Source organism: Poecilia formosa, unplaced genomic scaffold (genome assembly GCF_000485575.1).
Source record: "Poecilia formosa unplaced genomic scaffold, Poecilia_formosa-5.1.2 Scaffold569, whole genome shotgun sequence".
Taxonomy (NCBI): domain Eukaryota; kingdom Metazoa; phylum Chordata; class Actinopteri; order Cyprinodontiformes; family Poeciliidae; genus Poecilia; species Poecilia formosa.
This window is the reverse complement of record NW_006800508.1, coordinates 183,830-199,015: the sequence shown is the minus strand read 5'-3', so window position 1 is coordinate 199,015 and position 15,186 is coordinate 183,830. Positions and strand designations below refer to the sequence as shown.

The 15,186-nt window shown below is 39.2% G+C and overlaps 1 protein-coding gene across 3 annotated transcripts in view; it reads right to left on the bottom strand.

Moving 5' to 3' along the window:
* The window catches only part of ccdc102a (coiled-coil domain containing 102A), a 50,243-nt gene that overhangs the window by 7,948 nt on the left and 27,109 nt on the right, over nt 1-15,186 (bottom strand). For all 3 annotated transcript variants that reach the window (XM_007540864.2, XM_007540865.2, XM_016665321.1), the window contains exons 4-9: nt 12,613-12,851; nt 11,492-11,600; nt 7,126-7,242; nt 5,679-5,888; nt 2,718-2,888; nt 1,630-1,733 (exon numbers count right to left, since the gene is read on the bottom strand). In XM_007540864.2, coding sequence (XP_007540926.1) covers nt 1,630-1,733; nt 2,718-2,888; nt 5,679-5,888; nt 7,126-7,242; nt 11,492-11,600; nt 12,613-12,851 — 950 coding nt within the window. The remainder of the gene's footprint in view (nt 1-1,629; nt 1,734-2,717; nt 2,889-5,678; nt 5,889-7,125; nt 7,243-11,491; nt 11,601-12,612; nt 12,852-15,186) is intronic.

Genomic DNA, 15,186 nt, shown 5'->3' with positions numbered 1-15,186 from the left:
GACAAACTGAACGCCGCCAGGAGGCTGAGACCAGCAGGTCCTCCTCTGATTGGCTTAAAACGTTCCTAACTTTATTAAAGAACAACAGCAAAAATCAACAAGACGTGTTCAAATTAATGACCCAACAACAATAATAATCACAGTAATTCTTGTTTCAACAAGTTGTTGCGCAATTCTGTGCGTTTCGGTTCCATTACCAAAATAACGAGCAGAGCAGGAGTTTAAAATGAACTAATCAACCACCGCTGTGTTCAGGGAGGATTATTAATAATCGCAAAATAAATATCAAGCCTGCAAATATAATATCGTAGTGGACTGAATGTTTTTAACGTAATCTCTGGTCGGCTTGTGGAGCGCATGAGGTTGCCATGGCAACAGATGTGCTTAAATGACAGAGAGAGACGGAGAGTAAAAATGTGCGAGTGGTTTAGAGTTGATCACCTGTTCAGTTATTTTACCTTTGTTTACCTTTGCTGTGGCTCATCACAGCTGCTGTAGTTTCTGAACGTTCAATAAACGACAAACTTGGACTAATTACCTCGTTCTTTGTGAGTAAAACGTCATTTACAACAAACACCAAACACAGTAAATATGTTTCATTAAGTATTTAACAAACAAATGGCTTCTACCGCGATAATTATGTGAAATTAAATTAATTGTCTAATATAAAAAAATAGTTTGGTGCTGTCGGGCTCAGAGTCTGAGAGGCTTTTCCTTTATCAAACAATTTTTTTTGCCTCTTATTTAGTGGAAATATTGATGAGATTTTCTCCAAAATTATAACCTTTTTCAACCTTTTAGCTCCACTGTTGAAAATGAGGCTCTAACATTCACAAATGACATTGAAATAAATCCAGTCCAACATCTGGTTTGAGGTGATTCCTCTGGAACCTGTTGGAGGAAAAATATCCCAACTTCAGAAGATGAGCTTTAACCTAACAGCTCTGTGGTTCCTCCTGTCAGTATGAGAGTCATAACATGATGGGTGAGGAGGAGCCATGTTAGGAAGATGAAGTGGAAGCTGCAGGATCTTCAGAACAAACAGGTCATGATGCTGGGCTACTGATTATCCGTCTGTCTGGACACAGGATCAATAGAACCAGTTTAAAAGCTAAAATGAATGGTTATATGCCAGACATGGAAAACTGGGATGTTCTCCATGCCATGATGTTCAGGATTTAGGTCTCATGGCATCTCAAGGTGTCAATATTGCAGCCAGTGGGCTGAGAGAAATACAGTTTTATTTTGCAAGAGCTACCAGCTTTTATCGCTTCGCAAAAATATTCATCAGCACAGAAACTCCAAAGCACACAAAGACCACCGCTGTGTTCAGGGAGGCTTATTAATGATANTATATATATATAGTATTGTGTTTGATAGATTGTAACGACCATTTTCCTAACAAATACTATGTTGTTGGGACCCCATGAGAAAAAGTTATGTTTTTGATCTAAGGGTTAAGTTTAGAACTAAGGTGTGTATTAAGTTTACTTTAGGTTAGTGTTATCCATGTACTGGTAATAGTTAGGTTTAGGGGCACTCTGTAGAAATAGATGAAAAATGAATGGAAGTCCATGCAAAGTCCCTGTTGTTCGTGTGCGCGCATGCGCGCGTGTGTGTACATCTCACCTCGACTGTAAGTGTTCCAGTTGAACCTGCAGATTCTCGGTCTGCTCTACCTGCTCATCCAGAGACCTCTGCAGCTTCCTTGTCTGGTTATGAGATTCATCCAGCTGGATACACACACACACATGCATACAGTGAGCTGTGATGGTTTTCAGTATATTCATCACATAAAAGAAAATGTTGCAACATGCCTACTTTTATAAGCAATAAATCAATTAATCGCATGATAAATTAAAAGCAGCTCAATAATATCCATAATTTTCTTTGGTCTCATCTAGCTGTTTTTTGAAGGACAGTTTTGTTTACAGAGACTTCATAATTTGTTTTATTTGTTGTTTCTGTTTTGTTTATTTTGGATATTTAAAATGTCTTCCTGTTCCAGAGTTAAGTGTTCTCTACAATTTACAGTTTATTGACCTCTGAGAATGTGTTCTTGCATTATTATGTCATTACCATTATGACATAATAATGTCATAACTGACATTGAAAATGAAACTATTTTCAAGTAAAATGAATTTATTGCAATGAGAATTCACTGTTCAGTAAAACGTGTTATTGTGATTGATTTACTCCTTATTGCAACAGGCCTACATCCAGATGAGCCTGACTGAGACCTGCTGGGTGGCAGCCAGAGGTGCGGATACTAAACATTGACTGGAAGGGGTGAATATTTATGTCATTTACATAAGTATTTCATGTTACATATTGCTTTAGTTGTCATTGCTTTGTGGAAATTAGTTATCACTTTGATATTAAACATTTTGTAATTTTTTTTGTCAAAAAAAAAAAAAGCCAGTATGTTATGTTGATCAATTATGATCAACATAATAAAAAAATAATAAACACAATAACAGGGTAAAACATCCAAGGGGGTGAATATTTTTATAGACAATTAATCTGCCAGATTGAGATGCATCACACTCTAACATACCAAGCTACTTGTGCTGCTGTTGAATCAGTTTTGAAAAAGCTATTTAAAGCAACATATCTACTCATTTCTACTCTTCTACTCATTTAATACACAAAGTCTAGGAAATATTATGAATATTTGACACCTAGGCCCTAAGAGATTAACACATATGTGTTCGTACCTCGTCTTCAGCCTGGCCTAGTTCTTTCTTCAGCTCCTCCACCCTCAGACGGAGCTTCTTGACCTCGGCGTCATGGCTCTCCACCCTACGGTTGGCATGGGCCAGCTCCGCAGTGCGCTCCTGGAACTGCTTCTTGAGCTTTCCATGAACATGACGAAGATCAGCCAACTCCTGCAAATGCAGCACACAGCAATGAGATCATGACACTTCTGATTATCTGCTCAACCGTCTGAGGCCTGAAGAACACACACAACTTCTTTAATAGGTTCAAGGTTAAGTTACAGAAAAAATAGGAGATTGAACTTGACCAATTCCATTGTCTCTATTGTAATTACATAATTAAATACCAGGTTTTAGTATTTATTTTAAGCTAAATGTAGTACTTTTTTTTTTAGCTCTTTTTAGGGGCTAAATGTGAAAATTAGCATTATGACACACAAAACTATTCTAAAATCTAACCCCCCCACACCCCCCCCGCAAAAAAAACCCAAGAGTTACACCTTAATTTCTATATTTGCATATGAAAAGAAGCAGAACCCATTTAATCCCAGCCAGTTTGTAACAATAATGTTCAACTTTTGTGGACATTAATAGCAATAATTAAGTGGAATAAAACTGTCAAAAAATCTAAGTATAAGGCAAAATGATTAAAATGCCATTTTAATCATTTTCATTGTTCTGTCCTTTCAAGCCCACATGGTTATATTGAAACATCCATCAGAAATAAATGCAGCAGAATAATAAAACCACATCCAGGAAATCACCAGAAGGTGTGTGTGTAGATGGTTCTTCTGTTTCTGTTGAAACAAGAAGGACTTCTCATTTTCAGCTCACCTGCAGTCAACCTCTGCTCGTGAGAATGAAAGTCAAACTTTTTCTTTCAGTGTGTTTACAGCACAGATATACAGTTGGAGCTTTCTCCTTGACATTTCTCTGCAGGGCAACAAACATCATCTAGCCTCTGCTGCCAACAGACACATTAATGGGTCTCAGCGGAACTTGTGGATTGCATACATTTGGTCTTTCAGGATGGAACTGGGAAGTTGTGGTCATGGTCGGGTTGAAGCCACACCCAACTATAGATCTGCACTGGTATTGACAATGGAAAATCTGTGTTTGAAGATAATGGACTCATTAATTATGCAGTATCTTCAACTGGACTTTCATGCTTGATGCTGTTGATTTATTTTGGCACTTCACTGCTTCGCACCTAATGGCTCCCCCTACAGAGCTTCCAAGAAGCTTCTGTCAACTTGCTCTGCAGTATAAAGGCAAAAGGCCCTGGATCAGTGGGAACTAGAAAACAGATGAGAGCTGCAGGGTCAGTCACACCAATTGGCACGACCAATGAAAAGGCAGAAAACTCCCTGACTCCCTGATATTAATCTGAATTTTATTGCACAAGAATAATCTCATGATGAAAATTCCAGAAACATAAATCATGCATGGTGCAGCTGCTGAGCTGAGGAATGTACGCACAACAGCTCACTAAACACCCTGTAGTTTAATGCAATGATGAAGAAGAGCAACGAGTTCCTCCATATTTTTGCTACAGAACTGTTCCTTACAGAGATGTGCTCTTGGTTGCACCAGCTCCAGTCACACAGCCAGTTCTCCACCTTTCCTTGTTCTCTTCCACTCTCAGGTCCACCCTCATAAGTTTAAATCGATCTGAATAAACCACAGAATGTGCTGTCAACTCAGTGCATCATTCAGCCACACTGGGAACTCCCACTGTAGGTGGATCAGATCTGTAGGTTCAAATCATCATCTTTATTTGCCCTCCAAGATGATGGAGGGCAACTAGTCTTGTAATAATGTTGTTTATGTCCTTAATCCAAGTCAACTCACCAATGTACCAGATGCACATTCAAACACAAAGAAAGGTTTGACATTAAGATGAAAGATCTTGTTTATCCAAAACAGTCTGTGTGGTCAAGGAATGATGAGCAGAACTGAGGGAAGGTAAGAAAATCCACTAATATGATAAGACCCTTATAACAATAATAGTAATAACATCCCTACAATAACATAAAATCAAACAGCTACAGATCCTGAAAGTTACTTTTTACCTGGAATGTTGCTAAATATGGCAAGAAAGTGGCTAAGTTGGCAACAGTGGGTGACTATTCTTAACTGTAAACATGCAGACATGACCTGTTGGTGCCAGTCTGTCAGTCAAACCTCTCTTACAGCAGAGCAGAAGAGGACAGCGGTTGACTTTTAAACCTTTGTTGAGGTAGATAAGATGGCTTCACATGTAGGTGTCAGTCGAACATTTAAGTTGTTTTTCATACAAGGAAATGCATGACGTTTCAGTGGCGGGAGTTGGATGACATTGAAATCCAGCAGTTAAGGCTTTGTAACCGTATTCATGTCTGCCCCTCCAGCAGGGAGACATGACAGCTTGTTTTCTAAACCAGGAAATTTAGCCGCTGCTGCAAAACAATCTGAACTGAAAGATTCACAACGTAGTTTTTTGGACACATTTGCACAAATGTGAATAACTGCAGATGCCATAATAACTCAACTACTACGTATGATCACAGTTTGGAAATGGCAATGCTTGTTTCAACAAAGAGCTGGGCAGCACACACCCTGTCTTCCATTTCTTAGATATAGGCTATGCTAAAGTAGTGTCACTGGCTCCTCCAGTGGGTCAGAGAAGGAAGCGCAACAAATCAAATTCAGTTACCTATCCATGTCATTTTAACCTTAAGTCAGTGAATGTATGACAACCTGGACCTGTAATGCCTCTGAACCACCACCGGAGGGAGTGGCAAAGCTGAACCACTTGTTTGTCATGGGAGTTGTCTGACCATTGCCTTCTAGCATATACCAAGCAAAGCAGCAAAAACTAATCGTAAATTTACTAATTTACTTTTAATTTACGTTTTTTACTTTACAACTGTAAATTCTGTGGAAACAATTTTTGATTGCTTACAGGTTTGTGGTACCCACTTTGTTTCTCTCAAACAACTCGCTCTGGATGGCCTTTAAGTCTGTGTCAAGTGCCGAGGCGGCCTGCCGACGTTTCTTGGCCAGCTGCTCCTCCAGGTCTTCCACCTGAGCCCGCAGCTTTTTGTTGTCCCTCTCCAGGGCCAGTTTCTCCGTCTCCAAGCGCTCTCTGCGGCCCCACTCTGCAGCGTTTTCCACCTGCAGTCTCTCCATCTGATGGAGACATACAGTCAGTATTAGATACGTCCTGATACCACACATCCAGCGTTGCATAGATACACAGAACATGGCAGATGCTCAGCTGAAAAACACAGAACAAAGGACAGAAATGCAAGGGACTAAAGCTGAAGCTGGATGTGGAAGTCATTAGACACTGGCTTGAGTGAAACTTCTGACACCTAAGCAGTCAGCCTAACTGGCTTCCATCTGGTCTTTGGTGAATTATTCTCAAACTAACAACAAACAAACAAAATTGGCTCATTGGCTCAGTATAGCTATGCCCGTCACAATAACAATAAATTAATTAATCGCACGGTAATATAAAATGAGCTCGATAAGAAAATGAGGGTGATAATATTGCTTGTCGGTTTTCATCGTATCTCTCTCCCTACAAAAGAGACTGAATGTCAAAAAGTATCATTCACGTGCCTCGAGTGACTGACAGTCCATTTTCATTGAAGTGTTTAAATACAAAAGGCCAATGCAAAATAATGCGTACTAAGAGTTGCAAACATTCGTGTATTACATTACACAGTAGAATGTTATTACCCAGCAAAATTTGTTATCATGACAGGTGTAAGTACGACTCATTGGATTGGTTGTCAGTTGTTATAACAACCACATCATTTTCAACTGAAAGACCAGCTGATGAGCTGATTGTCAACAGCACGGCCTGGAAGCAAAACGCTGCCAGGAAGTTTTTGCTGCTTCTAGAACTTGATGATTTTTTTGGTGTGCAAGAGCCTACATATAAGACCAAAAATATGTCATAGCTATGGCAGATATAGATTTAAAGTAATCCTTCAGTTTTGCAGACATCTTTCCTTTGACTGCAAGTGCTGTTAACGTTTTGGAGCAGCAGTTAGTGGAAAGGTTTGATTGCTATAAATATTTTTCTATCATTGAGGATGGTGTAAAGCCTTGTAAAAACTGTTTTTACTAAACTGACGATAAAAATAATTATTTTGTTTTTCAAAATGTGTATTTCTTATGCATTGCTTTATTATGTCTTAGTGATAAAATTTATCTGTCTCCCTATCTATGAAAAGAAAGTTAACTAATACAATAATCTAGTGATAGCTTGGTGGTCATTGTGTATTTTCCATCATGATGAAACACCTGTCACCATTTGATATCAATAAAGTGGAATCCATGGGCTCATGGTCAAGAAATTCCTTAACACACACACACACACACACACACCCCTGTCCTTACAGTCCTGTTATCTTACCTCAGCTCGAAGCTCAGCCAATTTCTTATCCATATTGGTCCGAGCTCCCAGTTCATCTTCCAAGTCTTCAGAGATGCGGCCTAGTTCATCCTGATGTATTTCCTTCAGCAGATTCAGCTAAATGGTGTCAAAAGAAAACAGAAGCTATTAAACAAAGCAGAATCATTTCCAATACTAAATGTGTCCTTGTAAAACCATTTTCAAGGTTTTCACTTGACTTCTTACTAATCCCTTGGTTGGTGTGTGTTACCTCTAGTTCTGCTTCTGTGGTCTACTCTTGCTTGCTAAGCACAGTAGACACACAGGAGAGGATAACCATCACATTATCCTCTCCAAGTCACACCTTTCTTCTCTCCTGCTCAGGTCTGAGAGAAGCCATCTTGAAGAACTGATTAGTTCAACAGTGTCTTCACCGGACTGCTTAATAAAATTAATCATCCAGCTGCAGTTGACCCAGAATGCAGCAGCTGATGTTCTCACTAAAAGCAGGAAGATAGAGCACATTACCCAGTTCTACAGTCCTTCCTCTGGCTCCCTGTATCTCATAGACTTTAGAATACAGTTGGATTATAAATCGTTGTACAGCTTGGCACCACATTACATTAAGAACCAGAAGACCTAAGTGGTCTTCTGGTTCTGGTCTGCTCTGCATCACCAGAACCTGAATCAAACATGGAAAAGCAGCATTCAGTTTCTATGCACCACAAATCTGGAACAAACTTTCAGAAAATTGTAAAACAGCTGGAATACTGAGTTCTTTTAAATCAAGATTAAAACCAACCTGTTCAGAATTGCTTTTGAACAATAATAAATGAAACACTGACAAACATTTTGATGTGTAGTGATGGCATTTGGCAAAATAGTGTTTCAATTGTTGATTTTTGTGTTTTTATGATGTAAAGCACTGTGGACTGCTGAAATGTGCTATACAAAGGAATTTGATTGATTGGTTGATTAATCTTTGAAACTGCTACTTGAATCTTATCTACTTACTTTTTACTTTTTATCTATTTACGTTTACAGGGCCGGCCCAAGCCTCCATGGGACTAAGCAAAATTTTTCCTTTTGGGCCCTCAAGTTCTGCTAACAATGTGGACTGGCTGTAATCAGCAGTCCGATCATTAGATCATTCACACACCTGCTATAAACTTATTGCATCTCTGGCGGTACTGTTTACATTATTTACATGTATAATATAGGACACATTTATTGGCCAACTGATTTGACCAGTTGATTTCTGGGTGCCAATTTCCTTAATTTTGGGGGATCGTGATTAGCCGATACTTGCATCTGAAGCCCATCTCATCAGACCACCAGGTCAGGTCTACACATTTGCAGTTAACAATATTCATCCCACTGTTGCCAATTCAGTGACTTTCTTGCTATATTTAGCGACATTTCAGACAAAAAAAAAAAAAATAAAAATAAAAATCATATCAGCCAAAATCAAAATCAGCAGGTCAGGCTTTTTAAAGATCGGTAACCAGGGATCAGCCAGAAAACTGCAATCGGTGCAGCCCTACACACATATTCATGACATTCTTTGATTAAATGAATTTCTCTTAAGCATAACTCCAATAGCTAAAAATTTTATTTATACCAGGTGAGTCTTTCTCCCCTGAGAATGTGGACTGGTACCAGTACCGGGTTGATTCTGAGCCTTCAAATGATTTTAACAGAAGTTTCACATAACTTAGAAGTTGATGTAAAAATAATGTTTGTTTTAGCCACAAATTGATTCTGCTCAGCAGCAAACAACATATCCCCAACTACAGCATAGAGCAGCTCATTGATGCAGCAGCTATGTAGGCTGACGTAAAAACATTTTGCTAGACAATGTCAAATATTGAGAAGTTTTAATTATTGTTATCAAATGTCATCAAACACTGCATTTTGAAGCCAAAAATACCTCATAAATATACAGAGCCAAGTAGGAGAATCAACCCATTTAAAGATAAAACTCAGTTTCACACAAACACAAAGTCCTTAGTATAAAAGTTTGACTGTTGAACTGCACTGTTCCAGGTCGCTATCAAGCTAATTTTCTATTGGCAGCTTTACAAACCTTTTGCATTACATTACCAAGGCACATTAAAACAAACCTTTATCTTGGCTTTTTTCTATTCTTCCCCTTTCTTTTCTCCTTCCCAAAACAATGTTTTTGAGACATTGTTTTGCTTACTTAACTCCTGACCGGAGCTGTGGACGTTTGGATGCTCTGCACGTTGCACGGCAGCTCATATTACCGGCGAAGTGTGCGGTACCTACCATGGCTACCAGGGGGCCCCCCCAAGAGCAATTTTTTTAAAATTAAAATAATTTCTACATACATAATCAAATATATATTGTAAAAACAAATCACTTTATCGTGAAATTGTGTGTCTGATATTATAATGACATAGAAATTATTACTTAAAAAAAAAAAAAAAAAAAATCAGCTCCATTGAAGGGGTCCCTTAGTGGCCCTGGGGCCCTAAGCGGCTGCTTAGTTTGCTTATGCATTGGGCTGGCCCTGCCTGTTTATTTGTAGATGATAAATGTTTATTTGACCTCCTTTTTCTATGTCTACAGTGCCTCCTAGTGGATTTTTCAGTTATATTTCCTTTCTGCTCCAACTCCCTGCCGGAGCCCTTGTTGCCAGATGTTTGCAGCTGGATCTGTCCAGGCCGAGTTAAGGCTCCACACAATAAATGTCTTTAGCCAATCAAAGAACAGGTTGTCAAAAAACACTGAAAATCCAGATGGGACATCACAGTACCGCTAAACTGAATCTTTGCTAACAAGATGCTAACTATTTCAGCAAAGTTCTGTTTTAATTATTCAGGCTGTTCTTGTTTTAAGAAGTAGGGACTTCATATCAAGTCTAAACAGTTTCATCTATGCCAAAAAGCCCAGTTAGCCAACTGATTGCACAGCAGGTGAATGAAATCTTTCCTTTTTATGTTTGGTTGCCTCCAACCATCATCAGTTTGAATAATAAAGCTTCACACAGGACAGTCCTGCTGAGATGATGGATTAGAAGCTCCAGATGCCCAACAGCAGCAAGACCTTCTCCCTCACTTCTTCACTTTGTCATTTTCAAATTCAAAAATACTTTATTGATCTCAAAAGGACATTACATTTGGTTGTAACTCATATTAATTAAAATTCTTCAAAGAGTTATTAGACAGTGATGGCTGTCAGCAGGAAAGATCTCCTGTAGCGGTCTGTATTAGAGGGAATCTGAAGAAACCTCTGACTGAAGACACTCTGCTTTCCCAAGACAGTTTCATGAAGAAGATGGTCAGGGTTGTCCATCATTTTTTAAAAGTAAAATCCTTCATCATGTCCAGAGGTTCCACTCTCCGGAGTAGAACCCAAACAGAACCAGCCTTCTTTATCAGACTTTTGAGGCTTTTTAGGTCTCTGGTTCTGATGCTGCTGCCTTGAAAGATCTTAGTTTCCTCAAGAAGTCCAGACTGCTCTGTCCCTACTTGTAGATGCTTCACTGTTGCATCTCCAGTCCAGTTTGTTGTCCAGATAAACACCAGAGCAGAGCAGACCAGAACCAGAATGCCTGAGAGGTCTGGAAAGTTGATACAAAACAGCACATCTTTAATATATTGTGGTGCTAAGTTGTTCAGTGATTTATAAACTATCCATCTTAAACGCTTATCCCTAGTGGGGTTGCGAGGGTTGCTGGTGCCTATCTCCAGCAGTCAATGGACAAGAGGCTAGGTACACCCTGGACAGGTCGCCAGTCCATCATGGGATTTATAAACTAACAACTGTATTTTAAAGTCTATTCTCTGAGCTACAGGGAGCAGGTGAAAGGACTTTAGAATTGGGTGATGTGCTCCATCTTAATGTTTTTAGTGAGAGCGCCAGCAGCAGCGTTCTGGATCAGCTGCAGCTGAAGGATATTTTAGGCAGACCTGTGAAGACAGTGTTGCAGTAATCGATGTGACTAAAGATATACACATTGATTAGTTTTTCTGGATCTTGCTGCAACATTAGTCCTCTAATCCTGGAGAAGAACAGAAATGTTCTTCTGTGAAGGCTTTATCTGCCTTCTCTATCACTTTATTTGTCTCTGAAGGTTCAGGTCAGAGTCCATCACTACTCCCAGGTTTTAGGCCAGACTGCTAGTTTATGGTTGTGATAACTGAAGCTGTGCGTTGACTCTAGATTGTTATTCTTTAGGCTCAAAGATAATGACTTCAGTTTAGTTTGTGTTCAGCTGGAGAAAGTTATGGCACATTCACACACTAATTTGTTCTAAGCATCATCCTGTTTCACAGTTTAAAGGAATCACTGTAATAGTGTGATACTGTCATCAGACAACTAGATCCAGTCCATGAACCAGAGCCTCTGCCAGCAGTCTCACCTGTTTGAGCGCTTCCTGTTTGCTTTTACTAAGGTCCTCGTATTTCAGTTTCCAATGGCTGAGTTCAGTCTCCAGTCTCTCGATGCTCTTACTCAGGGCCAACTTGTCTCTGGGGAAAACAGAAACAAACATTAGCAACACAACATGAAGGGTTATTAGCTGAGTAAAATGTCAACTGCCATCTTTAAAATTTGTTCTCATAATCTGTTTTTCCACATAAAAGAGTCAGTATGGCGCATCCTCCATTAGTCGGATTTTGCAATATTCAGACAAATGCTTATTTGAAACTTCCTTTTTAATGGTTTTGTTTGACAAAGTTTCAGAAACTAAAAATAAATCAATAAATAGGGCGTACACAGGGTGTATGCAAAGATTAAGTCTCAATGGCTGATTTTAGAACCGGCCTAACCTTACTCAACTAAAATCAGATATGACTGGGTTCCTTCTTCCTTTACTACAGTCATATTCAATAAATTAGAAAATACATAATGAAGAGTTCCATATGTGAGATTAAAAGTACCTTTTAAAAATAACAACCTTTAGGCAGGTATGAAACATACTTTTCATTAAGTTCAGATTTCTCATTTTAAAAAGTGTTTTATTGATATTATGTAATATTCTAATTTTAAATGCCACATTTTCATTGGCTCTTAGCAGAACATCATGATTAAGAGAAATAAAGATATTAAAACATCAGTCTAATTAATTTATATAAACTATACTTAGAGATGAGTTATTGAAATAAATTAACTTTTCAATAATATTCTTATTTACTGAATGAGTCTGTATTTTGTGTCATTTTTAGTATTTAATGAAAAAATCAATCATTCTAAATCACAGTTTTAGTCACTATGACAGTTAAGTTTTTTTTTTATCATTTTCACTGATAATGATAAGGAACTTAAGATGGATTCTCTAAGTGACTGGAGAACTGCTGCTTTACATCACACATTCATATTTTCCATTTGTCACCACCAAACTGAAGATAATCACCATAATAATGATGAAGAAAACAACAGCAGTTAGCTCCCCATAATGTCAGAGGTATCAAATTTAACTTATAACCTGCAATCCAGTGACCTGCAGTGACCCATTCCCCAGTATGGCTTGCTCCCTCTTACTCTCTCTCTTTCAGCAAGACTTTCTGCGACTCGTCGAGTCTGAGCTGCAGGGCGTTGAGCTTGCTGGAATCTTCCTCCACTGAGCTCATGTCCTCCCACAGCTGTCTGCTCCGTTCCTGCCGGCTCAGACATGATGACGAGCGGGAGCCGGCTGCACTGACACCCCGACTGCTCCAGTTGTCCTGAGCATCAGAACTTGGTGCTCCACAATGCAAGACTGACTCCAGCAGCTCCAAATCCTTACAGAGAGGGAGAGAAATTCACTCCAGGCTAAATGTGAGCTCTGAGCACAAACTCTCAGGATTATCCATCACTGGGAAACAAAGTCACATATTACGTTAAATAACATAACTCATGAGGAAAGAGCAACTCAACTCAGCACTCTTCAAAAACACATGTGTAACATGCCACATTACAACAGGTGCTTGTTCTATCAGATAAAGCAGATTCAATAAGTAAGATGGATGCTCTTGTTCGTTGATAAATGTGGTCAAGTTTGGCCTTCTTCTTTACCTACTAGAAGCTCATACAATCTTGGTAAAGTACGATAGCTAATTAGAGAGTGACAGATTTTCAGTAATAGCATTAATACAAATACAAATTAGGTCAGAGTCTATAGGAAGAAAAATGAAACATCGTGGGGTCTTAGCTTAGACCATTTCTGCATCTCCACATCATGTCCATCTCCCAGGTAACCAGCTGGTGGCTACAGCAACACACACACATTGCCATCTTCTCAACTGTCAGAAAAGATGGCAGTTGATATTAGAAATGTCCATGTTAAGGACCATACTATCAGAAACACAGCAAACCAGGAGGAAGAAAGGCCTTAAAAATGATTATGAGACAAATTTAAAATGAGAATGGCCAAAACAATGGCTACAAAGATAAATGATTGGAAACCTCAATAGCAGCAGGAAGAATTTAGTTTTCAAAGCAAACTCAGCCCAATTCATATTTTAGTTATTTAGTTATTTGTCAGATGGTTGTGGTGATTTCTTGGATTGTGTTGGAATTAAACAAAATGCTATGAATAGATCTTTAGACCAATCTGAGCTACAGAAATCTGAATTTACAAGGGAAAATATCAGTTTTTTCCCTTGTAAATTGCATTGCGACTATTTTTTATTTTTTTTAAATTGGTGGTGTATAGATAAACTGAATAGAAATTAAATGACTGGTGACGTTGAGGCTAGTAGTCCTCCACCCTGCTGGTTTAGGTTCCAGTACAGACCTTGGTGCCTTTACTTCATCTCTTCCCCAAATCTCTTTTTGCCTTTTTTTTCAGGTAAACAATTCTGGAATCAATATTATGTCTGCATAAATTATAAAGGCAATCTTCCCACCCCTCTGCTAAGTTCACTTCTACATTATCACATTAGCTTAGCTACACAGGCTTAAACAGAAATTTGTTGTTCTACATTGCAGGCACCAGAGGGCCCTAGTGTGAGCCAAACTGTGTTGAACCACATGTGGAAGCACTCTGAGGGACCAATGAAGGGAGGCAGGAAATGAAGCTGAACTGTGTCTGAGCAGCCACACACACATGTTTGTGTTGCTTTCTTTTTGGGGACTTTCCATTGACTTCCATTCATTTCTACAGGCTAAACCTTACCTTTACCCTTTTCCTAACCCTAACCACCACATACCTAACCCTAACCCTAACCCTATCCAAAACTCAATTCATACCTTAGCCCTAACTCTGACCCCTGACCCAAAAACAGGGTTTCCCCTTGTGGGGACCAGGCTCCGGTCCCAACAAGGAGCAACTGACGCGCGCGCGCATGCACGCACGCTCGCACAATTATGGTGGACTGGAAGCCCACATGTGAACTCATCTTTTTTTAAACACTGCTCCAACAATCTGATGGTCAGCATGCAGCGGCATGTTAAAGTCACTGATTTAAACTCAGAAACTTTTAATATGAAGAATATAACATTCCTCTCTTAGTGTATGTATGTGAGGACACAATACAGCTCATTTTGCACTGACTTCTGTTCATTTTTCATTCATTTCTATGGCCTAACCCTAAACCCAACCTTTGCTAGTACATGGATAACCCTAACCTAAATTCAATTAACACAAGGGCTGAACAGATTGCGGTTTTCTGGCCGATCGCTGATTACCAATCTTTAAAAGCCTGACCTGCCAATTCTGATTTTGGCCGATACCAATTTTTTTTGTCTGAAATGTTGCTAAATATAGCAAGAAAGTCGCTGAATTGGCAACAGTGGACTGACTATGGCTAACCGTGATCGTGCAGGACATGACCTGATGTGCTGGTCTGTCAATCAAACCTTTGTCACAGGAAAGTAGAGGACAGTGGTTGATTTTTAGACCTTCGCTGAGGTAGATAAGATCAGAGATGAGATCGACATTATATTCAAGTATTGGTAGATCACCAATCTCTCACAATTAAGGAAATTGGCGCAGATAAATCAATGCAACTCTAAATTACACCTTTGTCCTAAACAAAGGTGTAATTTAACAAAGGTGTAATTTAACCCTAACCCAAAAACAATACTTCTTTTTGCAGGGCCCCGGGACGGGACAGGGATGGGAGGGGCGGGGGG